Consider the following 27,540-nt stretch of genomic DNA (forward strand, 5'->3'; position numbering starts at 1 on the left):
ATATTTTTTATTGTGAAATATATATATCTTTCCTACAAGTTCTACAGATAATGCGTATACATTATGTATATAACACCCGACGATAATTTACATCATAAAAAATCAGGGTTTCTCTACAAATTATATGATTATGATATAAGATATACAAACCACACCCATCATCTAAGGTAATTGCTTCAGGGCACTGGGGTATTTACCCAGATTGATCGGTGCAGCTGCTTCTTATAGCCTAGATTTTCTTGTATTGAAAAAATATCACAGGCCTATAATTCAGGTTTATACCCTGTGTAGAGAGAATCCCACAATGACAAGGAAAAAGTCCGAAAATGTAACTTTGAGCTAGTCTAGTTTATTCAACGTTTCGACTATATCCTAATAGTCATCTCCAGGAACTACTATCTCAAAGTTACATTTTCGGACTTTTTCCTTGTCATTGTGGGATTCTCTCTACATCGCATCAACACGGATATAGTGTTCTATCAATCGTGAGGTTTACACCCTATATTTTCAATAGTACATTCAACTGTGGAACTGGGTCCGGAGACAAATTAAACCCACACAGTCAACTCTGGAACTGGGTCCGGAGACGAATTAAACCCACACAGTCAACTGTGGAACTGGGTCCGGAGACAAATTAAACCCACACAGTCAACTGTGGTACTGGGTCCGGAGACAAATTAAACCCACACAGTCAACTGTGGAACTAGGTCCGGAGACAAATTAAACCCACACAGTCAACTGTGGAACTGGGTCCGGAGACAAATTAAACCCACACAGTCAACTGTGGAACTAGGTCTGGAGACAAATTAAACCCACACAGTCAACTGTGGAACTGGGTCCGTTCATATCAAAATAATACAATCATTTATTTATTTTCACCTCTGTAGTTAGTAACATTCTATTAAAAGCAGGCAGATGGAAAAAGGATGGCAGCTTCCTTTCTCTAAACTTGTAATATATAGCCAAGCAAAAATCGTGGCGAAATCGTCATGGATGCTTAGAAGTGACGCCACGCGGCGGACTCAACTGGAGGCAGCCATCTTTTTAAGGGACTGTTACATGTGAGTTTCTCGTGAATAGGGCTCCGCAACAACTGACGACGTCATCGGGTCCTTTCGGGATTCTTCGGGAGTATCCCGAACGACGTACGGATTATCCTGACCCAACTCCGACCTGGATGTAGATTTTGACGGGGATGATGCGGAGTCGATCTAAAAGCAAAAGAAATGAGTAATTCAGATAATAGTTCAGTTGAGGAAGTTTGAAGTTATGTCCGGCACCGAGAAACCGAGACTTCTTCCATAACCAGTCTAACGAACTAAGATTTAAATCTTGAAATCTTAATTACGAGCCAAAAGTCTTGACAATGGAACCGACTTGTGGGACAACTTGAAATTTCAGATTTATGGGGGACAGCCGGTCTTGTCCGGTCCCGTCGGGACTTGGGACTAAACAGGCAATAAGGGAATACAGGCATTAAATATCTCGATAAGCGCGAAGCGAAAAATCATTACTGAAATACCTGCCTGCCTGATTTTGTCATAGAGCCGTGGTCTTCGCGTGGAGGACTGAGGCGACCGGTTAAAAATCAGTCTGCGAAAAGATAAGCCATGCAAAAAAAGCAAAAAAGCAAAGATTAGAGCGAGAGAAAATCTAATGTTGGATATAGAATTATCAGGCTAATGCTAACAAATTGATACCGTGTTTCTCATTCCTGCCGAGCTTAAAAGTTGACCCGGCCGGCCGTCTATCTACCCAGTACATAACTGTTTTAAAATCGCGATCAAGCTAACAATAACAGACCCGGCAGTTATAGAAATGAACTGATTACAAATCTAATAGCAGTTTAAAAAATGACCCGACCGATTAGGAGAAACAAGGTATCAGTTTTAGCCTAATCACATGAAAATAAATATTTTGAACGGCGAAATTGTGAGTGAAATGTTTACCGTAAACTCTTCCGCTGCTGCAGACGAACCTTTCTCATTCTCGCCGTAGATAAACTTCTTTTTCTGCGACTAATCATGCACAATGGTAATAGCAGTGATATACATGAGACGCAATTAGTTAAAAAGCCCTCAGAAATGTTAATCAGCAGGGGTCAGTGTTGCTCGAAATGTTGCGAAATTAATTCAGTCTAACCACGGACGCTTAAACGAAAGAAGTTTTTTGAGTCCATGGTTTGGAACCAGTTTTTGAGCTTACCTCATCACGTGGAATTCCGCAGTGCATTTTATCTCTGAACTTCTTCGGCAAGCAACAACAGAACTTATCAAAAACAGGAACGATCAGGCGAGGATCTAAATCTTCGGTGTTTTCACCACCTGACGAAAAAGAAAAATTAAATGCCAAACTTTCAACATCGACTCATAAAGTCAATCAATCCCATCCGACAAACCGCCGCCTCCTTTTAGTAAAGCTACCAGGTGTCTTCCTACAACAGGAACCCAATTCCACTGCAAGTTAGGGAGTTGAATCTGATTTGAAATAAGCTAATCCTTTGAGTCCAATTTCAACTCAGAACTGTGGAACTGGGTTCTAGCTGAGACGAGAAGATACACAATATCCGTGCAAGATGATAACGAGAGAAATCCCACAATAAATCATTCAGCCAAAACGAGAAACTTGAGTAGAAGAGTAATATATATTTGCGCAACGTTTCGGCTAAAGACTAACAGCCATCATCAGGTGTATTGAAATACTGAAGTGTTCAGTACTTCAGTACGCCTGATGATGGCTAATAGTCTTTAGCCGAAACGTTGCGCAAATATATATTACTCTTCTACTCAGGTTTCCCGTTTTGGCTGAATTCATTGTGGGATTTATCTCGTTGGTTTCTAGCTGTATTTCATTTTGGAACGTATCAAAATTAACTTCCATATAATACGACCTCCCATTCATAAACACGTTAAAAAGTGCGATGCTTCATAACGAGTTCCCACTTTCTTTAAAGTTGGACTCGTACGCATAATTAATGCGTCATCTAAATCTATTGATCGCACATGGGGCTAGTTCTGATAATTAGTGAATACCAGCAGTACGGTCTTATCAGGTAATTACGGAGGTAACTAAGGATTTGTTTTTATCAAATGTCTAATACGAAATTCGGTTAGTACTCGATGATTTTTCATTTTCCCGCGGACATTGTACCGACGAGGTTCGACTATAGCGCAGAAATCCAAAATCAACGATGGAAGGCGGAATATGGGACTCGAGTGTTGAATGTAATGATATTTTATTTTGCCGTGTACCCAGAAAAACTTGTACTTTGTTTAACGCCCACCGCACACCGCGCACAGGGAAATACGGAAACAGTAGACGTTTAGATTGAAATTTCAGTAAATGATTCTTACCGGTTATAAAACTGAATATGACGCCGATAGTAACAGTGGTGATCACGGCTATTAAACTGTACCACATGTACGATACATTATACACGCCGCCGTGTATTAAATCTCTGCGAAATAGAACATCAACTTTTAAAAACAATCAGATTGATCCAAAAAAAAACTCACAAGAAAACTAAGAGAGTGGTGATGTTTAGACTCAATTGTATGGGTCATTTTCAAAACTAAGAGAGTAGGGACGTTTAGACTCAATTCTACGAGCCTTTTTTCAAAACTAAGAGAGTAGGTACGTTTAGAATCAATCATATGAGACATTTTCAAAACTAAGAGAGTAGTGACGTTTAGACTCAATTCTACGAGCCTTTTTTCAATACTAAGAGAGTAGGTACGTTTAGAATCAATCATATGAGACATTTTCAAAACTAAGAGAGTAGGGACGTTTAGACTCAATTCTATGAGCCATTTTCAAAACTAAGAGAGTAGGTACGTTTAGACTCAATTCTACGAGCCTTTTTTCAATACTAAGAGAGTAGGTTCGTTTAGAATCAATCATATGAGACATTTTCAAAACTAACGAGAGTAGTGACTTACTGAGACGTCGATTCGGGGACCGTGGTAGTCATAGTCATGGTACTCGTCATTACAGAAGTGGTGAAATTCGAAGTGATGTTACAACCGGCAATAGAGACCGTGGCCTTCGGGTTGAAGGGTTTGTGAACCTGAGCTCCGATTCCAATCCACAGCGTCACTATCAACCCGCTTATCAGACCTATAAACGAACCCTAGAAAATTCAAACGAAGAATACAGATTTCAATAATAGCCGTTGATAAAACACTATATCCGATCACGATTGATAAAACACTATATCCGTCCAATATCGCGACAAGCCCCTGTCATATTCTATGGGAGGCCATAGGTAAAGGCAAGGGTCTGAAAGGTCATCGGATACTAGATGTTATAGAGTATATGCCGCATGCAACAGGTCCCGTTATACGCCGAACACGTACCTTCCAATTTGACCAAGGTATAAACATTCCTAAAGTGAACACGCCTAGTACAGGACCACCTATCATTCCGAACAGACCCAGAGCCGCCTGTAACACGCCTCCCAGCTGAGCGGCCACGAACGTCAGTCCTATACATATCACCCCGTAGATAACCGCTTAAAAAAGTAAGAAAGACATTTCATAAACATCTAGAATACGGACACGAGGAAAATAGTGAGAATCTATGAAACACCAACGTGCGAGTTCCGCGGGTAGTGAGCTAGAATTAATTCTTGAATTTAATTTTTAGTTAATTTCGAAGGTTTAACTATTCTGTGAGGTCAAATTTAAACTCACAACTGTGGAACTGCAGTCTATAGATACCAGTACATAGAAACAGTTTCTCTATCGATAGTTGATTCAGGGTCCGATCTAGGGAATGAAAGCCACTTGCCCGGGATAAGCATATCTGAAATTTTGCTTGCCCCTTCCAAAAGCTACTTGCCTTACAGAGGCAGTCCAATCGGTGACACTATGATTCCTTTTCTCAACAAATTTATCGCGAAAACGAAATACGTTAGAAATCCGTTGTCGGAATGGGAAAAAAAGCTTTGTGGCATAAATTGCACTAGCCCGGGGCACAAGTGATAATGATAACCTACTTGCCCTGATGAGGAGATACTTGCCCCGGGTAATGGGACAAATGCTTAGATCGGACCCTGTGATTGGAACAACCGATGTCTCTGCTCTGCAAGTTCCTCACATAATTCTAGTTCATATTTACGCATCATGTACGCGAATGGCAAAACCTTTATTCGATTAAGTTCTAAATGTCTTAGAGAGACACGATTGAGAGGAAACCGCGGTATCGATCTAAACAACTGTTATTGTTTTTTTTCAAAAAGCAAAAACTATTGTTTAAAGTGATATCGTGGGTTTCTCTCAATGATAGTCGGCATCAAGACTGGAAACCGTCTGAACTATTTACAACGTTTGACCTACCTAAAATTTTAGCTACAATTGTAGCCCTTTTGTCGTTCATCCCTTTACAACAAACTAACAGCACGATATCTTTCAACGTTATAGCCGCTAAGGAGTTCAATCCTGATGATATTGTACTGGAAAAAATATCGATATGACTTATTACAGTGGAAACTCGTTACAACGAACTTCAAGAGACCAGAAAATCTGTTCGTTATAACTGATAGTTCTATATACAAGAGAACCTCGTTACAACGAACTTCAGAAGACCAGAAAATATGCTCGTTATAACTGATAGTTCTATATACAAGAGAACCTCGTTACAACGAACTTCAGAAGACCAGAAAATATGCTCGTTATAACTGATAGTTCTTTATACAGTGGATTCTCGGTACAACGAAATTCTGGAGACCAGAAAATCTGTTTATTAAAACCAATAGTTCACTAGATCCAGTATGAAATTACTAAAAGTCATAAAAGTCAAGTCGTGTTAGAACGGCTGTAGGTTCTGAGTCCAATTCGCAGAGAAAGAAATAATTTGTTTTCTTTTCTTCGATGTTCTGACTAAAATTTGCTAATTGTGGTCGTGGCACCCACTGTTATGTTATGATATCATTTTATGTGACCACAGTCTGCGAGATCATGTCCAGGTCGAGACGGCAAACAAACCTTCCATAGACCACTCATGCGCAATCTATAGATCGACCGAATAGGTCGGATTTCGATTGTTCTGGCACAAACCAGTTCGTGGCACGTACGACAAAAGGTATCCGTGTTATTGTGGTGACGGCTCTGTGGGCTCAGTTTTGTACACGAGAATTTTACGACGAAACGGTGGATGAGCTACACATATTTACGTATCTACATTTTGCCCTGAGATTTTACTACGCACGTACAAACTAACCTCAATGATCCGCTGAAGAGGCAAGCCACAAACAGACCGGGCAAACCTGTGACATGATTCAAATTTTGCATCACGAACAGCGGTAGGAGCTGTAAATAGAAAGAAGAGAATCAATAATTTATTTTAAAATTTAGACACAATAAACTGTAATAGCAGGACCCAGTTCCACAGTTGTGAGTTAGAGTTAACTCTGAGTTAAAGTTAGTTCATTTTCAATGATTTAACTCAGAGTTAAATCTTAACTCGGAACTGTGGAACTGGGCCCAGGTGATTAGATTCAGTGATACGGGCATGGTGACGTCATATGTGTTTTTATGGAGGCGGACATTTTTCATCGATAAACTATTCTTTTTTCAAACATCTTAAAACAAACTATAATAGCAAAAGTCTGATTTAGAGAAACGAGTAATATGATGTCGTCATTGGTGGTTTTATGGAGGCGGCCATTTTTTTCCATTACCTGATCCTGTTTTTTGACCAGTCCCAGCGTCAACGGGTCGCAATCTTTATAGGTGGCATAAATGATCATTCCGCACATTGAGGACAGTGTCATCAATAGGACCAGTCCTGGCAAGTTGATCCACATAGCACTGGAAGAAAATAAGTCACAGATTCTTACGAAAAGATCATTTCGTTCGAACGAAAAACATTTCGTTCGAACCTGTTTTATCAAATCAATCAATCAATCAAACGAAAAGATTATTTCGTTCGAATTTATTTCTGACCATGTCCCTTCCGGGGCTCCGTAACAGAGAGAGACTTACATTTGAGCATACTTTAGTTTCGGTACTGTGATCGCGCGTTGTACTTGAGCTTGGTTGACGCCATAAATAGCAATCCACGTGAAATATCCGCCGATAGCTAGAGACCAGACGGTGTGCCGAGTCTTCGGGTCCATGTCAAAACTGCAAAATACGTGATCTCATTTTTCTGGATTTGACTCTTTAAAAACGAAAATACAGTCAAACTCGGTCAAGTCATAATATCAGAGATATCATCAGTATTTTTGAGTCCTAATTCATGCATGCATTACTATGTAATGGTAAATCTTGATGATTCTCTACCACTTCTCTACAACTTGGCTTCTAAAATCGCCAAGTTTCTTTATTTCATGATTCATTTTTGTCTCCGTAGATTTTTCAAACATTTGAACACGACGAGCCACGCCAGGCTGTGTGACTTACTTGAAGAATTCGATCCTGTCGCCGGCTACATTCGCCGCCCAGACGTTCGACCATCCGCCGTGGTCTATACAGCCCTGAACGATAACGGCTATCAAACCGGCGAACATCATACAAACCTGGAACGTATCCGTCCACATCACAGCTTTCATTCCACCCTATAAACAACAACAAAAAAACAAACCGGTGCGTATTTACAGGAAACCCTGCGACCAGGGGACCACCCACATCCGCGTTTTTTGAGATGATACTTACAATTGTGGTGTAAAATGTACAAACAATTCCAACTGCGATTACAGAACCCCATAAAGTAAAACCAGTCACTGCAATGAATATGAAGATCAATTATTCAACTTTTAATTTATCAACTAAAATTGTTCCGTGTTATATTTATACAATGTATTGTTCCTGTTATTTTGAAACCGTCATGCGAAACCGTATTCGAAACCGTCATGCATTCAAAGTACGACCAATTTACAACCAATCGAAAGAAATTATCAGTAAAAAGTATATTTCCTGTGTGAACGTGGTGTGAAAGAGAGTGTTATTGGGTGTACGAGGGTGGCATGAACATCTTATAAACCTTAACAGGTTTCTTCGTGTATCCCTCCATCTTGAATTTATTGTATCACTTTGTACGATTAGCATAACTAGAAATTCTTAGTACGAAAATAAAATTATTATTATTTTGTTTATTAAATCACTGATCGTATCTCGATGCTACCATTCTGGTTTATTGTACTTCGCTGTGATCTACGTACTTTTGATGTTTTTATAACTCTTCGTGTGGAGAAAATAAACTATACTGAATCAATGTCGAATCGGCAATTGAAAAAAAGTAAACCGTATTGAATTTTCTTAAAAGGTATTTTATCAACGATACCGTTAACAAAAACCCATAACCTAAATTACAATTCGATGTTATACAAACGCAACTGGTACTTATATTCCCAAGAGAGAATTGTTGTCACTTGTGACAAAACAGAAAAAAATTTAGATTGCAAAAAACTGCATTGATAAAAAAAAAGTTTATTTTGTCAATCTGAAAAGCGATCGGTTCTGAAAAATACCGTGCTCTTTTTAAGCATTCTATTCATAATCCGGTGTGAATACAAGTAGGTTGGTGTGTATTTCGAAGAATAGCTTGAAGAGAGGATTGTACCTTAATAGCCTTTTTCAAAACTGATTTATTATGCAAGTGTATTGTTGTCACAAAAATGGCTCATGGAATAGAGCCGAACCGTCAAATATAATTTTAGTTTTAGAACATGTCTCATAGAATTGAGTATAAACGTCACTACTCTCTTAGTTTTGAAAGTGGCTCGTAGAATTGAGTCTAAACGTCACTACTCTCTTAGTTTTGAAAATGGCTCGTAGAATTGAGTCTAAACGTCACTAGTCTCTTAGTTTTGAAAATGGCTCGTAGAATTGAGTCTTAACGTCACTACTCTCTAAGTGTTTTTTTCATGTTGGCTTTTCCCTCGGTCGAAGAACGTACGTACTTTTAGATATATACATAAGTATTCCCATTTCATTTCACGAGGTGATCACGTGCAGTTATTGGGGAAACCACCTGTCGATTATGTCGATCAATTACTCTATTTTTTTTCGCGTGGATCAAAGCAAACAATTTCAGTCTAGAAAATTGCCAGCGCACGTAAATCGTGATTCACAAATCCAACGCATGACACGACGACCATGTTTTATTTCTGGTTGCAGCCAAAACAATCCGTAGCAACTGTCTTCGTTAAAAATATGTTGCTCTTTTTTCGGAGCTTATGTTGTGGGATTAAACTAACCACACCGATTACTATACTTAGATATTATCAGCAGATATCCCGGGTGTCACTAGGATTTTTTCAAAGGGGGTCAGAATTAATACAAGCGGAACTATATGCCATACTTTATCCACCGAGCATTTCTGAATTCTTGGATGTTGCTTGAGAACGTTCTTATATTATAAATAGTCTTAATTTTTTGAATTTGCGGAGTTTGGGAAGGACGTTTTCTGGACCTTTTTTCAAGGCAAAATAATTATGAAATTCCCGGAATGTTAAAAAGAGGAACTAAAGAAATGCGGAAATTGGATTTAAAAAGGGGGTCGCCCGCATCCGGCCTTCAACTGGGGATTTGTTCTATTGACACGACACACTTTATCGCCATCAAATTACCTTCTAACGGTGTGTGAGTTGTTGGCAGATGAAGAATAAACTGAACTTTTTTTACTTCAGAGTGTTACCACTTAACACTGGAGGTCATTAGGGAACTGGGTGAATGGGTCGTGGGCTCCGCGGGGACTTAACTCTCAACTTGATCTGTTATCTATCTTCATCTCTCGCGCCATCTGTTCATGTTTGTAAAAACAACCGTTGATATACTAGAGTCGTGTTATCCGAAGGATGTTCAGTACATGACCTCTCCGAACTTTAGACCGTCGATTCCACAGTCGTTAAACTGATAAGATATGTAAGGGGAATTTTGTATGAGAAAATCTTAAAACATTGATATCGTTCACACCAGTCTCCTGGCGTGGCGAACCCCTTAACAATAGATGCATTCAGACGATAGTCGTCGTTTCATTCTAAGATTCTCGCGTACAGAACTGAGCCCAAAGAGCCGTCACCACAATAACACGGGCACCCTTTGTCGTACACGCCACGAACTGGTTTGTACCAGAACAATCAAAAACCGACCTATTCGGTCAATCTATAGATTGCGCATGAGTGGTCTGTCGAAGGATTATTCGAGCACGCCTTGAGCATCGCCCCGCATAGACCAGGGTCATATAAAATGATAAACGCACGACCTGAGATGCCACGACCACAGTTTTGTAGATTTTTTAGTTCATAAACGATGCGGAATGTAACGCGCTGAACCCTGCGCGAACTGAACCGAACGCGATTTTGGGTCAACTGAAGTTGAAAGCTTGATTTCAAATTTCACCCAGCTCTCTAGCTCCGAAGTAAATGATTTCAGTGCGAACTCAAACAATGACCTTCGATTGTACTGTCTAATATATCATTTTCTATTGAAATTTTTGTTGAACTTTATTTGAATAGTTCGCAGAAATCTATCGCACTGCAGTGACGTCGTGTACATTATGATGTATTTACATTAAACTTATTAGACGCTACTTTGACCCTTACTGCCGATAGCTATTCTCGCTGCAAGTCGTCACTGTTCAAATCAGGGTCACACAATAAAGTCCCGGCTCAAACAATCGTGCGTCTAGTAGCACTTTTATTTCATTATTATTATCGACAACACGACTGCACCTCCAGGACCCTCGATTGAGTTATAATAGCCGTCTAACTTTAAAGAAATATTTACTCGGAAGTTTAGAAACTATTTCTATCAAAACACTTGTATTCTTTATGTATTTTGGAGGGGTTGAGTGCAATGAAAAAGTATTTTCGTGAACTTGTACAATGTATCGTGGAACTGGGTCCAGGGTCATATCAAACCAACACAACTGTGGAACTGGGTTCGAGTCGAATTAGACCCACACAACTGTGGAACTGGGCTCAGAGTCGATTAAAACCCACACAACTGTGGAACTGGGTTCGAGTCAAATTAAACCTACACAACTGTGGAACTGGGTTCAGAGTCAAATTGAACCTACACAACTGTGGATCTGGGTTCGAGTCGAATTAGACCCACACAACTGTTGAACTGGGTCAAGGAGAATTAATGAGAATTCCCATGCGGTAATTAAATAAACACACACCACTTAGTAATTATTATGCCACGTTTACAAATATAGGCTACAAAATCATTACAAATTGTAACAATCATTGACAAATTACTACAACGTATGAAAGTTCGCGACCCGGATAATACAGAACACGTGATTAGTACTGAATTAAATAGATAGCAGAATTCTGATTAAATGAAACACAAATAAATTTATTAATGTCAATTTATTATTCCACAAAAGCGGGATGTGTTCCTGTTATTAGCGACGTTATCAGACATTTACTGAGCGCATCCGCGTTTTTTGATGAAAACTTATCTCGTTAAAACTTACCCGCATTCAAAGCCAGTGATGGAGCGTACAACACAATAGCCATGTACAATGTCTAGAATGTAAAATTGCGTTCATTAGTTCTACAATCAGAATTGAATCGATTCGGAAGATTAAGTCATTTAACAGGTACATGCTCACTGGTCGGAGCGGATCAATGCAGAAAATTAGCAATTGTTGTTAAAACTATACGATATTTCAACAAAACAGCAAAAACCCCTAGATCTTAAAATAGATTTTTACCGAATTTGGGCTTTTTGTTTTGTTAACATATATGAATTTGTCAAGATCAAGGAGAATTTGAGTTATTAAAATATTGGTCATCAGTAGAAAATCAACGGTGGGGCTAATTAGAATATTCAGTTTTCATAAAAAACAAGAAAGAAATTGTAAAAATGGGCTTGCTGACATGGTTGTACTGAAAGCTGGCTTGGTGGTTTGTATTTCTGTAGTAGAATTAATCGAACTTTGAATTGATTACTTTTTAAAGAGCTAAGAGATCGGTGTTGTCTTACATCACTACATGAAATGTTACACTCGGGGACTGGGAATCGGATAAAAAAAATTTGAAAAAATACGATCGGCAATCATCGGCAAGGCTTCGGATGCGAGCAATTGGATAGATTTCATGGCGCCGTTTTTTAAATTCAGATCTTACCATTTGGAATATGAAACAACACGCGCACGCGATACGCAGAGCCTTGTGAAACCGTAGCTCCAGATACTGAAAAAAAGAAATTAAACAACTGGACAAACTTTTTTGCCGGATAAGAATCTGTTTTGTTTCGGGAACAAATGTGCGTCCCTTTTCAAAAATGGGACGTAAATCGAGATCGGATTTTTTATCTAAAGGAAATCAATCGAAGAATTTTATTTACCTCGAAAACACTGGTCACTCCGAGATTGTAGAACATCGGAATGAACACGTGAGCCGCTAGTGGACAGACGAAAAAATACGACAGCCCGATAGCCATATACTGTGTACCGTACACGTACAGTTCAGCCGGCGTTCCCAATATCGTAATAGCCGACATGAAACTAGCCAACAACGATAGAGAAACCGGGAAAAACGACATTTGTCGATCAGCCATCAGGAAAGTGTGCGTCGTACTCTGTCGATTTCCCGTGCATCCGTAATAGATTCCGATTCCGGCCGAAACTACTAAAACTATACCGAAAACGACGTAATCCCAAGCAGAAAACTGCGGTATATAACTCATATCCACGGCCATGATTATTGCCGTAGTCGCTGTGAGTGTGAATAGAAAGTTCGCTCTCGCTTCTTACTTCACAACTAGGCCGACTGCCTGACGAGATTGAACTAACAGCACTCTCGCTAGTTTTGAGTGGTAGTTTAGAACTGGTGTCGGTTTGTCCTGGAACTGAACTGCCGGTTCACCCACACACTAACGCGACAGAGGCCTTCTGGGTATCCGCCTGTCAAGCATTTTCCGAAAAATACTACGTCACTGTTTGATTACGATTGATAAACAAACATAAGTCACCGTTATCAATAGTCAATTGAACGTTTATCGATCTTCTCGTGAAAGATTTCGCATAAGGGGCCATTTAAAGGCGATTAGTAGATAACCACTAATCTGGCTGATAAAGACCGATTCGATGAGCCGGGAACGTTTTAGTTGTACTAAGTCAACTAACCAACCTTTGGGTGCCCGGCCGGGCCCGTATTGACTGACCCACAGAGGAACCCCCCCCCCCATTAAGATAGTATTTCAGTCGGGTGCTACCCTTTCAGTCCAACCGGGCGTCCACAGGCACGACGATCCGAACTCATAGATTTCTCCCAGTGACTCAAAATGGCAGACTTGCATTAGCAGGGGTCCGTAGCTTAAAAGTTGGTTAAAGATAACCGGTGGAATTTATTAGTTTCTGTAAAAGCGTTACAAAATACGATCTTTTGTAGTTTTTTTGGTAAGTATTGTCGCCGTCCCGCCGGAGCTAGCCCGCGATTGAGAAGTGTGGAGCACGCCCCTTAACGCGCAAACTAATGGCAGCCGCGATACGAGACTCGTCGTGGGTGATGCTTGTTAGAGTAGAGAACTGCCCGATACGGTATTTTGTATCTCTCACACACGCATTCTCGAGCACGTAAACGCGGAAGTAATGCTCGACGGAAAAGTTGTAATTTTCGCGACCATATGTTGCGTTCAAAACAACAATCATGAATGAATCAGTTTTAGATATCGACGATAAAGTCAACGAGTTAGTTTTAGGCGACAGTTTCTTCAAAGATGGAGCCGCATTTCACGCCATTCGCTGTGAGTTAAAAGGAAATTCCTATCAACAATGTTTCAACAATTTTTTTTTCTTCGACTTCACCTTTTGAAATGAATACTATTGAAATGTGGTTTCAGATGATTTTAAACCGGCCTCTGTTGATACGAGTCAAGTGGCAGAAATCGACGTAGGAAGCGGTAATCAGGTCTCAGTAACAGTCCCACATGTTGAGGTAATCAATAATTTGTGGAAATTTTGCTGATGCCGCGATATTTGTGTAAACGCTATTTTATTTTAGCCGCCATCTTTATAGAACGAGATATACTATTGAAAATAATGATAAAATCGATTTATTAGGTAAGGGTTTGAAAACAGTAAGGTGCACATGCGCCATGTAAAGCAGCCAATCCGAACGAGCCGAGTTGTCAGAAAAAAAAGCGTTAGGCCTAACAGGAATAATATCAATCGGCAAAATAAATATTGCCAATCGATAAAATACCCCCCCCCCCCACCCGAACCTACTGGCTACTATCCCTAGAATAATGATTATTTCTAAGATCCCATGTTCTTATATGAAGATTCAAGTTGATTTCGTATATTAGACCGCTTCTTCCTTGAACCCTTGAATCCTTGGATCGAGCTGAATTCGAAAATATTATCAGTTTCATGAAAAAGTAAAACCCTTTCAGTGCGTCTACACCGCAGTGCAGTGTATAAATCAGTGATAGATTTTGCTAGTACGCCGCACTGCGGTGTATTGATGTAATTAGTAATTAGTTTTTATCGCTATTGAAAGATGGTAGCACCTGTCAAACATAGTGAAATATCAGTAACTAATGATACACCGCGCCGTGGTGTAGACGCACTATAGTGGTATTCCCGTTATTCAACACACTAGGGTGGAATTTTTCAAAATTTTCAAAATATCTCCAGCACTATAGGGTATTAATTAGTCACCACTGAAAGGGTTAAGCTTATAGTGATTGAGTTTGAATTTTTGTCCTCACTAAAAACATGAAGTAACTTTCAAGCGCGTAACGCAGAAAGTTAGGTTTTATTTTTCTTTCGTGTCAGGGTTCCGGTACGAGTCACACGGTTTATAAAGGCAACAAACGACCGTCGACGAAAGAATGCGTTCTAATCATCGACAACGTCACCGGCGAGATACGCCTCGAAAAACTCGAGTCGACTTTACAGTTGAAAAAAACGCGTATGGAAGGATCGCGCCGCCTCGGGCAAGTGAGCGCGGCGACGACCGCGCGCCCGGTCACGCCGTCCGACATGAAAATGAAAGATTTACGAACTTCGCCGAATAAAAAACTCGCGAAAAAACAATCGAAGCATCACCACCACCATCATCAAAAACAGACGGAAAATAGTTCCTCGTCGACGAGTAGTAATACACCGCAGCCGGTGAAGAAAGAAGTTCCGTCTGCTGCGAGTAAGAAACAGGTGGCAGCACCGGAGCCAGTGAGACCGGAACCGACGTGTCTTATGAAATCGGAAACTGTTAAAGGTACGCTTTATTACCATTACTGAAAATATGGCGGCCTCTATGAAATCACCCTATGACATCACTTGTTATTGGGTCAAGATTACTAGGTACCGGGTAATTGCATTCATTTGATGATAGCTCAGGCAATGTTTGAATGCAGCCATATTTTCGTAGAACATCCACTTCGAATTCAATGATGTCATTGAGAGATTTATGGAGCCAGCCATCTTTTCTTGATCTGTTCAGTGCTGACCAATTCTTACGCTAAAATGCTGGAGATAATTTGAATACAATGCATTTTGAAATGTTCCACCCTTGTGCGTCGTATAACAGTGCAGTGTCTTGTTAGTTACTATTTCTAACATGTCACAATAACAAAATGTAGATGATCCCAGCAGTATTACGGAATTTGGTTGCAATCTATCGGAGTATTGAAGTGTTCCCTCCATATACTGGAATTCTAAAGGGGCTGCATTCATCGTTAAGAGTATGTTGAAGTTGCAAGGCTTTCGATCCCCCCAAAAATACAGGTGTAATTTTCTATTGCTGGTATGGGTAGCAAATTTCTTATAAAGGGTGGCTGGTATTCAGAGGGGTGGATGTAATAATGAATGGGGTGGCCGCCCTTCTAAAACCTGTTGTGGGCCCCTCTAAAACGTGTTGTGGTGAACACTGCCCAGAGGTCTTTTGTAGGCATTAAAAGATATTAAGCGTATGTATGGTGAATCTTTTGATATTTCAGTATCTCGTAACAGCGCGTCGTCCCCGGTAGAAACTATGGACGATTCCTCGGATAGTAACAGTAGTTCAGATGACGATAGTTCCAGTTCTAGCAGTGATTCAGATTCTGATTCCGGGCCCGAATCGAATCGGCCGCCGGCGCCACCTGGACCTCCGCCGGTGCAACCCGCACCACCACCGCCGGCGCCACCTACCGTCAAGCAACCATCGCCGAGACTATCATCTCCTCAAACTGATTACATGAATACTTTGAGTACGTTGGTTATTTTATCGTTCATTCTTAGGAGAAAGATTTCTGGACCCTGTTTTTCCGCAGTTTGTGATTTTGGTTCTAGAAATGAATTGATTTTAACCCAGAATTAACTCTTAAAACTGAGGAACTGAATCTTGAGTTCATAGTTAACTCTTACTCACAGCTGTTCCGTGGGATCCTGAGTTCAGAGTTAACTCTAGTTTACAACTGAGGAAATGGATCCTGAGTTCAGAATTAACTCTAGTTTACAACTGTTCCACTGGATCCTGAGTTCAGAGTTAACTCTAGTTTACAACTGAGGAAATGGATCCTGAGTTCAGAGTTAACTCTAACTCACAGCTGTTCCACTGGATCCTGATTTCAGAGTTGACTCTAGTTTACAACTGAGGAAATGGATCCTGAGTTCAGAGTTAACTCTTACTCACAGCTGTTCCACTGGATCCTGAGTTCAGAGTTAACTCTAGTTTACAACTGAGGAAATGGATCCTGAGTTCATAGTTAACTCTTACTCACAACTGTTCCGCTGGATCCTGAGTTCAGAGTTAACTCTAGTTTACAACTGTTCCACTGGATCCTGAGTTCAGAGTTAACTCTTACTCACAACTGTTCCACTGGATCCTGAGTTCAGAGTTAACTCTAGTTTACAACTGAGGAAATAGATCCTGAGTTAAGAGTTAACTCTAACTCACAACTACTGAGGAATCTGGATCCAGATTTCTAACAGAGTAATTTATCAATTATAAAGAATTCAGCGAATTAAAGAATGTTTCTTTTGTTTTTATCACAGGTGCAGACTTACAACTCAGTGAATCTGGTAGCGATAGCGATTGATCCGCCCACTGGTGGCGGTAATGTGCTTCACATGACAATCTAGTCCCTATATTTCTGCAACGTGTTGAATGCTGTGTGTTGTGTCGCGATTGTGTTCAATTCGGATCAGTTGTGAGATTATAAACGCGCGAATGAAATAATGATCCGGATTACGCGAGTTTTGCTGTGTTTGAAAATAGGAACCTAATCCGCATTTCTTATAATTTGTCACAATTTTTTTTTTTAATTTCAATAAGAGACAAATTGAGAATGAATTGTTAGCTAAGACGAGTATTTGTAGCGCTTTTAACGCATAATTCTTACCGAAAGAATGAATGCTCCGGGAACAGAAACTGTAAGAATTATTGTCAAAATCATGTATCAAACAATTCCATATTTTGTGAACGGTTAAACAGTGTCCGATCTAAGGAATAAGAACCACTTGCCCCGGGGGCAAGTATATCTGAAATTTTACTTGCCCCCTCAAAAATCTACTTGCCCTACGCAAGCAGTCCAACTGTTGTATCGATTGGCAAAAAGCTTCGTGTCATAAAATTGCACTAGCCCGAGGGACAAGTGATAATGATAACCTGAGAATATACTTGTCCCGGGCAATCGGACGAGTGCTTAGATCGGACCCTATTAAGACGCTGTTAACCCCGCTCGGTGACCCGATCGCCTCAGATTAGCGCGTGTCCCGTACTCTCTGTCTGCCCCCGGGTCGAGTACCCGCGAGCCCCGCTCCAGACAATGTATTGTAAATTGTATTAGACAATTATCATAACCCGATTCACGCGACAATGACTGCTGCAACTTACTGCCCCGGAATGTTGTCTACCTCCAAGAGAATTTATCGGTTCTGCGAGATTTGAGGCAAAAACTGCATGAAAGATGAATCTGTAAAAAGTTTTCTCAAAAACATGGAAATCATTGCTTTATTTTTTTGTGTCTGCTTCCATCCATCTGATTACCGATGAATGTTCAGTAATCTCTACTCTCACTTTATGTTATAATTCTGCATGTTAAACGGCTGTATTCCCGGGCCCTGCCCTCGGGCACTCGACACCCCTCACCCCCGCCCGGCTTTTTTCCTCGTTTGTGAATCGGAAGCAATCAAAGTGTCTTTCACAAATCGTATTTTTGTATTCAATGTAAATTTTGTCGATGACAATAAAATATTTTTTGTGACGAAAAGGAGAATATTAAACAAAATTGTTTTTTTTTATTGTAACGAAGTAGTTGATGATATCATCACGTGACTGATCTATGACGTCACATCCACCGCTTGGCTTCAGTAGAAAATCCATCGTTAATCAATCTACGTGTAATAACTCGTTACCTAATCGTTGATGGAAAACAAATAAGGCTTTAGACCAACCGGAAAATATCCGATCGCGAATATACGGACAAACAGAAACGACAGACGAGAGTCAATCATACTGTAAACATTGTTCAATGACGTCATACTGGGATTCACGTCAATCACGTCAAATTCATTGTGCTTTTGTAACACTATTAACTAGGAATGGTAGATATGATCGGGAATTCGTGTCACTAGCTGCAGAGGGTTAATACATATGAGTACAATAGAATATCAGAATTGGAGGAGTTGATGTTAGTCGGCAGAGCCAGAATAATCATGACAGGGTTCTGTTCTGTATCATGAAAAAGTAAAACGGATGAAATCTTTGGTTTGAATACAATTCCCCATCATTAAGATAAACCAACAATGTCGTTTTTACGGATCAGTGGCGATCAGTGCTTCAAACCGCACTGTGTTGTTTTCGGTACAACATGCGTTTATCGGGACGGCGTCGAGTCGTCACCGGATAACGTCGTTTCTGGCTGCACCAATCAGCGATACTCATTAAAACGACGAATAAGCCGGCGAGCGCCGTACAGCTACCCGACGCGATAAACATCAACGAGTAATCACCGGTCATATCTCTGAGTAAACCTGAAAAATTAAAAAGAGGATGAGAAACGATCGAAAATCGTCATTTTCAGGCGGTTTTGTCGCGGAAAGATTCGGTAAAGTCTTCACCAGTGCAGCGTTTGATAATGGGCTCCTATCGAATCAACGGTTTAATCATAACTTCGATTGGACGTAAAAACAATCTTCATTTTTTGGGATAGCAATTCCGGATTACAAACTCTCTACCGGCCGCTTCTATCAGGTTTACAGATTACAAACTCTCTACCGGCCGCTTCTATTAGGTTTACAGATTACAAACTCTCTACCGGCCGCTTCTATCGGGTTTACAGATTACAAACTCTCTACCGGCCGCTTCTATCAGGTTTACAGATTACAAACTCTCTACCGGCCGCTTCTATTAGGTTTACAGATTACAAACTCTCTTCCGGTCGATTCTATCGGTTTACAGATTATAAATTCTCTATAAACTTGGTTACACTATGATCGTAGAGCGACGGAGATCACTGGTGGAGACAACCACTGCCAGTGCTGGGTGAAGCCTAACAAAGATTTTGGAGTTAGGATGAAAGGATATCAATGGAATATTTCCATTTCAAAGTAATACTTACCACCAATTGGTGCGCCAAACAGTCCTGCCAAACCTTGTCCGAAACAGAGCATACTGAAGGCCGTGATGAATTTTTCTTTCGGCACCAAATCGGACAGAATGTACCGCCCCATCGATCTGACCATTCCTGCATTGAACCCGTAGAATATCGCAACAATCAGTAACCCCACGAAACCGTCGCTAAGATACGTGCAGCCGATAGTCACTCCTAAAACGACCAGTACGCATGCGTACAAGTAACGATAACTGACGTGCGGTTTTTGGGCGATCAACCCGTACACGGGCTGCCCGAATATATCGGCGAACCCGATAAAGCCGATAGTAAGAGCCGACCGAGTCTCCGAAACGCCCAACTGTCGGGCGTGATTCGGGTAAAAATACAACGGATTCAACGCCGAAAGGAAAAGCAGAAGAGTAGAAACGAAGAATATGAAATAAGCCGGTTTTCTGCATATACCGGGACCCCGAGATCTGATTTGATCGTTCGTAGCATCTGTTTACTGGCGTCGACCGATTCTTCGCTCATTATTGCGTTAGTGCTTTGAAAGAGACCGTTGGAATTAATTTCCGCGGCAGAAACTTCCATGGTTTCAATACGCGGAGGTCCACCCCACAGATTCGGCGCGCTTAGACAAACCTTGATCTTTCTATCGCGGTCTCTTTGAATTTGTTCGCTGGCGTTTTTCAACAACACGTGTCTGGTGAGATTGGGTAACGATGCCAGGTCGTCGAGCGGGTGATGCGTTCGTTTGGGTTTCAGGTTCGGAGCGGATTTGATCATCGATACGGTTGGTTCGTTCACGGGTATATTGGTTCTTTCTGGTGGTTCTTTCTGCAGGTCGGAGTCCTCCTCGATATAGGTGGGCAGTTGTACCATCGACGTGAACATCAAATTCCCGCAAACGCGGTCAAAAGCCGATTCCGGCAATGTGCTGTATCGACGCTTTTTGCTGATATTTTCGAGTTCTGGTAATATTCGCGGATCGCCGGAACGAATTCCGTCTTCGATCAAAAATCGTCGGGCGTATTTTTTCGTCGACGCCAACGGTCGAAAGAGGGCGCCGCAAACGCACACGTTGAACAAAACACCGGCGAAAACTAAAGAAGCCCCGCGCCATCCGTAAAACTGGACCAGGAACGCCGCCATGTTGGCTAGCAAGATCGTACCGATGCCGCTTCCGGTTTGGGTCATGCCGATCACGTGACTACGCTGTCTCCTCAACGAAGATGAGGCTCCGAAGTAGATTTCGACGGCGGTGACGGCCGGCACGTAGGCGAACGATAGCCCGAGTCCGGCCACTATTCCGATGCCGATTATCAACACGCCGATGTCCGAAGCGAAAAAACTTAAAATATGCCCGACGCACAGGAATAGACCGCCTATCATACAAATACATCGACTTCCGTATCTGTTGACGAGTATGTACGTAACCGGGGCGACCAGGAGAGGCACGTTCTGCAACAATGAAGCGATGAACGTCGTCTGAAACGCGGAGTTTTCCGAGAAATATACCAGGAATTGATCCAGGAAAATGCCGAAAGATGTCGCATATCCCCCGGCGATCACGTTCACTAGAAACGCGGCCACCGCTATCGTTCGCCTGGTACATTCGTCACCGCTAGGGGTCGCCGCTGTTGTTCGCGTACCCCCTGCCTTGTCGGTACCGCCATCATCGCCGTCAGGGGTCGCTGGTGATTTTCCAGTCGCTGCTGCCCTCTCGTCCCCATGATTGTCAATCATGGCTATTGTCTCCGCCTCCTCCGCGTTGGATCCAGGCATTTTGAACACCGCGCAAAACCTTATTGTTCTTACCAACAAGAATTCAACAAGAATTTGTCCACTTTTTCACGCTAACAGAGTCAATCCCTGATAAATCACCGCCCTCGCCTATATCCCAGGTTCTCCTCGAATATAGACAGAATATCTTGGGGACAAATTAAGCCCTCTTTATACCGCCATACTCTCTTTAAATACCATGAAAATCCGAAATCACCGATTTGGGCTCAGTAAACCGAGCGATTTATTGTTTATGTCACAGTCACAAAAATCGGACGATTTTCGATCGAATTCTGCAGCAGAATATTGTCCAAAGTCACACACACACACACACATTCAATATCCTCGTTCAGTAGTTTCTAATTAGTATCACTCTAACTATAAATACTGTCGTTGTTCCTCCATTTACTTCACTCATTTACCTGTGATGAAGCTACTACTATATATACATGGCACGAGTAGCGAAAGCGAAAGTTCCTAATGTTAATAAAAACTAGTTAACCTACAAAGTATATAAACTAGCTGTTCTTCTCGCGTACTGATCAAATTTCTCCGGCGCACTATCGTGTTCGAGGAAGTGAATTGTGCATTTTTAACGAAACGTTCGATTTCTCCATTGAACTTTGTGTCGCCTTCTAGAATTTGTCGATAATCAACGTAATAAAAATGATAATTCACTAATAATCAAATAATGTCACGGTTTGATAAAACATATCACGTGCTGGCAGTTTGACAGATAACAACAGCACAGTTCAAACACGTATATACATCTGACTAAACAAACCAAACTATCTTTGATCGGATTTTTACGACGATTTCAGAAACGCCTGTCACCCCCGAAGTCCCGTGTGGGCACATGGCCCGATTTATTGTTTAGAGGTGTTTTCACTTGATATTAAGACTATTAGACACAACCCCTTGAAATTTTCCCAGTGCCCTTTTTCTTGCCCCTTTTTGATACACGAAAATCGATTTATTGCATATCATTTCCTAGTGATGTCACAATGCAGCAAGTCTGTAAAACCCAGAGAAATTTATCTAAACAATAATCATGCAGCGATTTCCTCAGTTGATTACCAAGAAATGATGTTGTGTCACCCAGAGGCACTCATCTCTCCTCTTCCCTCTCCTCTCTCCCCTTTTCTCCTCGCCCCTCTCTCCTCTTCTCTCCTCGCCCCTTTCCTCTCCCTCCCTTCTCTCTGCCACCTCTCTCCTCCTCTCCTCCTCTCCTCCTCTCCCCTTCCCGAGTGTATCGCATGTCAGAACATTGTTTACACGCTATATTCTGTATAATAAATGTGTACATTCCGGTTATAAATACACGCACGAGAGTGTTTGCTCTCCGAGATAAAGCGGGCACGGCCGATACAATAATGCGCGTGACGTCACAGTACGAGCCTTGGTCAACTCAATGGGTGGACTGAATTCATTGTAGGTTTCAATAGACAAGACGTGACTCTCTTGAAGAAGGTTTTTTATCTTTAAGTAGGGATATTGACCCTGTAATCTATCTAATTGTTAGATTTCGTTTGACATGTTTTGATCTGATTTGTTGGTGTCCCTTACAAACCTACCACACCAGTCAGGAGCGAAACAGGGGGTCGTAAATCGAAGTACAGATATAGTTGTGTGATCGGCGGTCGAGCGATAAGGTTACAGTGACGCCTGTAGCAGCTTGAATAGAATTGAGTCAAATGAGTCATTATACTCTCTAGTTTTTCATCAAAATTGTCGCTTTTCTTCCAATTCGATTCACTTTAGTTGACTTCAACTTGAATTCTTGCAACTTATGGCTGATTCCTTTGAAAATGAATTTAGAACATTTTAGAATGCCATACGTAATATCGTATACGTCATATCGGCCTTTTAGCTGTTGCGTTTTCTTGAGTAACGTTTGACGTCCACTGTGACACGCTATGACGTCATTGGTACGTAGCTCGTAAAGCTATGAACCTAGCTATGTTATATTACTGTATTTCAGAGAAATGATATTAAAATATCCATTATTTTAGCGACTATAAACATGAAAGAAAAATATGGCAAACAATTTCCTAGTGTTTACGATGTTAGTTTTCCGTGCGGGGTGTCACAGGGTTCCTCTCTGGTATTCAATACACGATTCAAACTCGAATGAACCTTTTAAACACAAACATCTGAACACATGAAAATAAATTACACTTCGCAAAATGCGATTAATCTAATTGTGAATTTTTGCTTCAAGATATAAAACAATTACGTTTTTCAATACGTCACTCAAACTTGAATGAACCTTTTAAATGCGAGAATTTAAACAAGGGGAAAAATTTGAAAGGAATGTTCATTTTCTGAACATTTTCAGTGATACGCAAACATGATAACCACGCAATAACCTTGGTAAAATAGGGGTGTACCCGATACCCCTTCTAAATCTGCCCTTGTCAAACATTTAAAAATTACAATCCGTGCAATAATAATATAAGATGAAAACAATGATGTTCTTCAGATTGCAGTATCACATATAGATGACGTACACACGTTGGTATTCGACAGAGAAGACCGTTGTGTGTAAATGTGTAGAGATTTAATTAACCTTATACAAGGTTGAGACTTGTCGTGGCCGTGTTGACAATGTTATCATAAAATCGGATAACTGGGGAGAGAAATTCCCGGTAATTTTACGACCCAGCCCATATACGATCGAATCAGAGATAGATAGAAAACCCGTCACCCGGCCAGATCGGAGAGTGCCGATAAAAACCAATCCGGCTAGATTGTGTGTATAAAATAGCGACGCAGCGACACTGGTAGCAGTGATGGTGATAACACAACCGCGTTAGTATTAGTTCACTTTCATCTGGATGTTTTAAGATTTGATTCTGCAGCGAACGACTACTGTAGAAATCGAGTGTGATGTGCACGTAATTACATAGGACAAGCGACCAGCGTGTTCATTACTCAAATTACCGACCAAAAAGTAGGTATTCTATTCATTTAACTTGTTGACTCCGAAATTAGATTCCGAATTTGTTAATTTGAAAATGATTGTTTCTGCTACAAGTCTAGTGAATTCAGAGATTGCTCATATACAACTCGTAGTTGAAACGTACGTTTTTACAGGTTGCTGTAGAGGCCGCCATTTTGTTCTATTGTTGCACGAATTTTTTTCTCCTTTTGAGAAAAAACAACATCTTTCTAGATATCTATTCTATCCGTTCTAACAGCGAAGATCTCTTAGTTTTTCGAGGATTTGTTAGAAATTAATGTATCTTTGTTTGTGTGTAGCTGGTTTTGTATGTAGAGAGCTCCGTGGAATATTTAGCACATGTTCGCGGCCAAACGATGAAACGATGGCTAATAACATTATTATCTAAAATAAACTTGATAGTTGTGTCGTCTGTCGCGACCTTGGTTGATGTCATGGGACAGATTATTTCAAATTATTTTCAACAGAGACGCAGTCTAACCCCCTATGACATCACGAAATACCTCAAGTTTCCGGGTAACCAGAGATTTAGGTGTGTGGATATGCTTCGCTGATGTCATGGGGGGGGGGTTGTGTGCCGAAGGATCAAGGTCAGTTGAGTGTTCGGTTCCTGGAAACGTAAAATGTCGTAATGTTTCATTTCGTTATTTTTTACAGCAACTTCCGTTATGACGGGGAGACACCTATCGTTCGACTCGGAAATCACTCGTTCGGGGAATATCGTAAACGAGACCGACGAATCACGTGTTTCGAACTCGACAATGACGCACAGCAGTGGCGGTATCGATTTTTCCACCGGTTGGGTCGCTATCCTCCCGGCCGGTATACTAGGCCCGGTCGCTAAAGATATGACCACGTGGCAAATATGGGTCATCGTCGCTGTAGTAACGATTTTATTTTTCGCCATTGTCGTCGGCAACAGTCTCGTGATTTTCGCTTTCGTTAAATTCCCGCGCCTGCGCACCGTGACGAACCTGGTCGTACTGAGTCTAGCCGTCAGTGATCTGATTATGGGATTCTCGATGCCGTTCACGATATTTCTATCCGTGTTTCCGCACTCGAAACTATTTTCCACCGTTTACCAGTGTTTGTTGCCGTTTTGCGTAATGGCCGCCGTCAGTTTCGCCTCGATCACGAACATGTACATCGTCACCGTCGATCGATACTGGGCGATATGTTACCCGTTCAGATATACGGCCGTTATGACGAAACGGCGAGCCACGGCGGCCATCTCCGGCGCCTGGTGTTTTTCGTTTTCGTTCGGTTTCGCGATGCCGATGCTCTGGAATAAAGGACCGTTTGACGAGGGCGAGGAGTGCACGTTCAGGAACGCTATGTCGGACGAATGCGCTATTGTAGTAGTGGTAGTCGCCGCATCGTTGGTCGTACTGATGGTAGCGCATTACACCCGTATCGGATGCATCGCTTCCGAGCAGATGCGCCGCATCGCGGCCACGCGGGTTAACGCCGTCGGTGAACACCAGGCGGCGCATTCGTCACGGCGTATGATAAAAGACCGCAAGGCGGCGTGCTCGATAGCTATTATTATCGGAGCGTTTATCATTCTATGGATGCCGATGATGATTTTCCTACTGGTAGAAACAGCGCCTGCTAAAGATTTAAACATTCCCGATTTGAAATTCACTCGTCTGCTCCTCGGCTGTGTGGCCATTTCGAATTCGTGCGCGAATCCGATAATCTACGCACTGCGCATGTCCGAGTTTCGTTCGGCGTTCGGTCGTCTGGTGAAGGTGAACTGTTGTTGCAGACGAAAAGCGATGCTCGATTTTGAGCAGTCGAGTAGTTCCGGTTCCGGCGAAGCGAATCGGGCTCCGAGTGGTCATTGCGCTACAGTAACAGAACACGTGAACCCTGCCTTCCAACCCGAGTCGTGAACCCTGCCTTCCAACTGGAATCGTGAACCCTGCCTTCCAACCCGAGTTGTGAACCCTGATCTCCAACTGGAGTCGTAATTCAAAGTGCATGGCAGATCTATTGCGGTGTGGTTTTGTGTTCCGGACCCATGTCTTCTCATCGCTGTTGTCAACCCTTTGTCAAGACAGAGCTTGGTAAAACCCGCAAAATTTGACACCCATTCTCTCGTAAATTGTAACCTTCCAGGTGTATTTCTTCACAGAAGCTATACGAACCATCGAGTGTACATATAATGAAACTCAATAAATATAACCATTAAAGTCCCTAAAACATAAAATGTAAATTGAACACAAAATAATTTCTAAAACAACTGACAAATTGTATTCATTTTCTTATTAACTTATCCATTATCTCAGATTATAGTGCAATATATATATTGTTGATATTATATATGAAAAATAAATTGAAACTCTCTTTTTATTGTTGTCTGAGGATTACGCCAGATGGCGCACGCGTAGACTGTTAACTGACGTTTGTCGCAAGAAGAGACGGCCGAAATTTAAGCGCATTCGTCGCACACGCATCGCGAACCAGCGTCCGTTTTTCCATTGAAAAAAAAATCCCCACAAAATTTTTTTCAGATAATAGCCTTCGACCAACGGACTGTTTGAAGAGGTGCTTGAAAAAAAAATTCACTTCATTTCCGCGGCGTTCAACGGATCATAATGGTTACAGAATTTGAAAATAAGACGACGCAACGAGTACTTGAAATAGATGTCCCCCGTTTCCGACTGAAGGACGCATTGAAGTCTATTGTGTACTAGGGACGTGTAGGTATTGTTCGACTGTTTGATGAGGTATATATACACCTATTGTTCCGTTCAATAAATACACTACTTATCTTTATCAATGAAACTTTTTGTTTCGAAGGATACTTCTTAAAAAAAAAACGATGACCATTATTATTCTAAGATAATGTTTGTTCGCGTTCGACTACTCGAGCACGCTGGCCACTTTTTGCCGCGTTAGTAGTATCTCTTAAAGCGCAGGTCCTTTTTCTTTCGTTCACAGATCGGAGACTAGTTCAGCGGGGTTTTTTTTCGATGATATCAGTGCAAATAAACCGTGACGCGTGTTTGTAACGAGTGTGCGGGTTTAGGGTGAAACCAAACGAAATAAGTAATTGAGAATCTCCCAGTTGAGAATCGGGTAACTCTCTGGAGCGCGTTCGCCGAGTTGAGAGTCAGTGACCTCGGTAGCGTGTTGGTACTGACTGCTCTAGATAGTTCACGTTAAGAATCAGGGAACTCGGTAGCGTGTTGATGGGACTGCTCTAAATGTTGAGAATCAGTGAACTCGCGTTTGAGACCTGCGATGAGGTCACTATCCCGTCCAGTGCGTGACCACACGCGGCAACCAATC

At 41.5% G+C, this 27,540-nt stretch overlaps 4 protein-coding genes across 4 annotated transcripts; 2 read left to right on the forward strand and 2 right to left on the reverse strand.

Annotated features, from left to right (window-relative positions):
- LOC141912235 (sodium-coupled monocarboxylate transporter 1-like) lies at positions 1-21,743 on the reverse strand. The gene is made up of 16 exons (XM_074803458.1): positions 20,016-21,743; positions 12,303-12,626; positions 12,083-12,148; positions 11,428-11,479; positions 7,656-7,723; positions 7,404-7,558; positions 6,984-7,124; positions 6,680-6,809; positions 6,220-6,308; positions 5,337-5,452; positions 4,356-4,510; positions 3,939-4,129; positions 3,354-3,457; positions 2,206-2,324; positions 1,950-2,018; positions 1-1,211 (listed from the first exon to the last, which is right to left on the reverse strand). Exons 1-16 carry the CDS (start codon positions 21,282-21,284, stop codon positions 1,056-1,058), a joined length of 3,204 nt encoding a protein of 1,067 aa, XP_074659559.1. The 5' UTR covers positions 21,285-21,743; the 3' UTR covers positions 1-1,055.
- LOC141912236 (uncharacterized) lies at positions 13,535-18,104 on the forward strand. Its single transcript, XM_074803459.1, has 5 exons — positions 13,535-13,703; positions 13,800-13,894; positions 14,737-15,178; positions 15,900-16,151; positions 16,939-18,104. Exons 1-5 carry the CDS (start codon positions 13,607-13,609, stop codon positions 16,980-16,982), a joined length of 930 nt encoding a protein of 309 aa, XP_074659560.1. The 5' UTR covers positions 13,535-13,606; the 3' UTR covers positions 16,983-18,104.
- On the reverse strand, positions 18,187-19,861 carry LOC141912237 (monocarboxylate transporter 2-like). Its single transcript, XM_074803460.1, has 2 exons — positions 19,506-19,861; positions 18,187-18,918 (listed from the first exon to the last, which is right to left on the reverse strand). Exons 1-2 carry the CDS (start codon positions 19,627-19,629, stop codon positions 18,725-18,727), a joined length of 318 nt encoding a protein of 105 aa, XP_074659561.1. The 5' UTR covers positions 19,630-19,861; the 3' UTR covers positions 18,187-18,724.
- Positions 21,744-25,061: 3,318 nt separating the features above from the next.
- LOC141912139 (beta-2 adrenergic receptor-like) lies at positions 25,062-26,485 on the forward strand. The gene has a single exon (XM_074803356.1). It carries the CDS (start codon positions 25,092-25,094, stop codon positions 26,136-26,138), a length of 1,047 nt encoding a protein of 348 aa, XP_074659457.1. The 5' UTR covers positions 25,062-25,091; the 3' UTR covers positions 26,139-26,485.
- The last annotated feature ends 1,055 nt before the right edge of the window (positions 26,486-27,540 follow it).

This window comes from Tubulanus polymorphus, chromosome 10 (assembly GCF_964204645.1).
Source record: "Tubulanus polymorphus chromosome 10, tnTubPoly1.2, whole genome shotgun sequence".
Lineage (NCBI taxonomy): Eukaryota > Metazoa > Nemertea > Palaeonemertea > Tubulaniformes > Tubulanidae > Tubulanus > Tubulanus polymorphus.

Excerpts from the sequence above, each read along its gene's own strand:
- LOC141912139 (XM_074803356.1), top strand. The coding sequence starts at position 25,092 with ATGACCACGTGGCAAATATGGGTCATCGTCGCTGTAGTAACGATTTTA.
- LOC141912235 (XM_074803458.1), bottom strand. The coding sequence starts at position 21,284 with ATGCCTGGATCCAACGCGGAGGAGGCGGAGACAATAGCCATGATTGAC. Across the intron at positions 11,480-12,082 it reads GTTGTTTCATATTCCAAATG|ACATTGTACATGGCTATTGT; the intron begins GTAAGATCTGAA and ends TTTACATTCTAG. Across the intron at positions 7,724-11,427 it reads ATCACTGGCTTTGAATGCGG|TGACTGGTTTTACTTTATGG; the intron begins GTAAGTTTTAAC and ends TATTCATTGCAG.
- LOC141912237 (XM_074803460.1), bottom strand. The coding sequence starts at position 19,629 with ATGGTCAGATCGATGGGGCGGTACATTCTGTCCGATTTGGTGCCGAAA. Across the intron at positions 18,919-19,505 it reads GTTTGGCGCACCAATTGGTG|GTTTACTCAGAGATATGACC; the intron begins GTAAGTATTACT and ends TTAATTTTTCAG.
- LOC141912236 (XM_074803459.1), top strand. The coding sequence starts at position 13,607 with ATGAATGAATCAGTTTTAGATATCGACGATAAAGTCAACGAGTTAGTT. Across the intron at positions 13,895-14,736 it reads TAACAGTCCCACATGTTGAG|GGTTCCGGTACGAGTCACAC; the intron begins GTAATCAATAAT and ends CTTTCGTGTCAG. Across the intron at positions 15,179-15,899 it reads GAAATCGGAAACTGTTAAAG|TATCTCGTAACAGCGCGTCG; the intron begins GTACGCTTTATT and ends TTGATATTTCAG.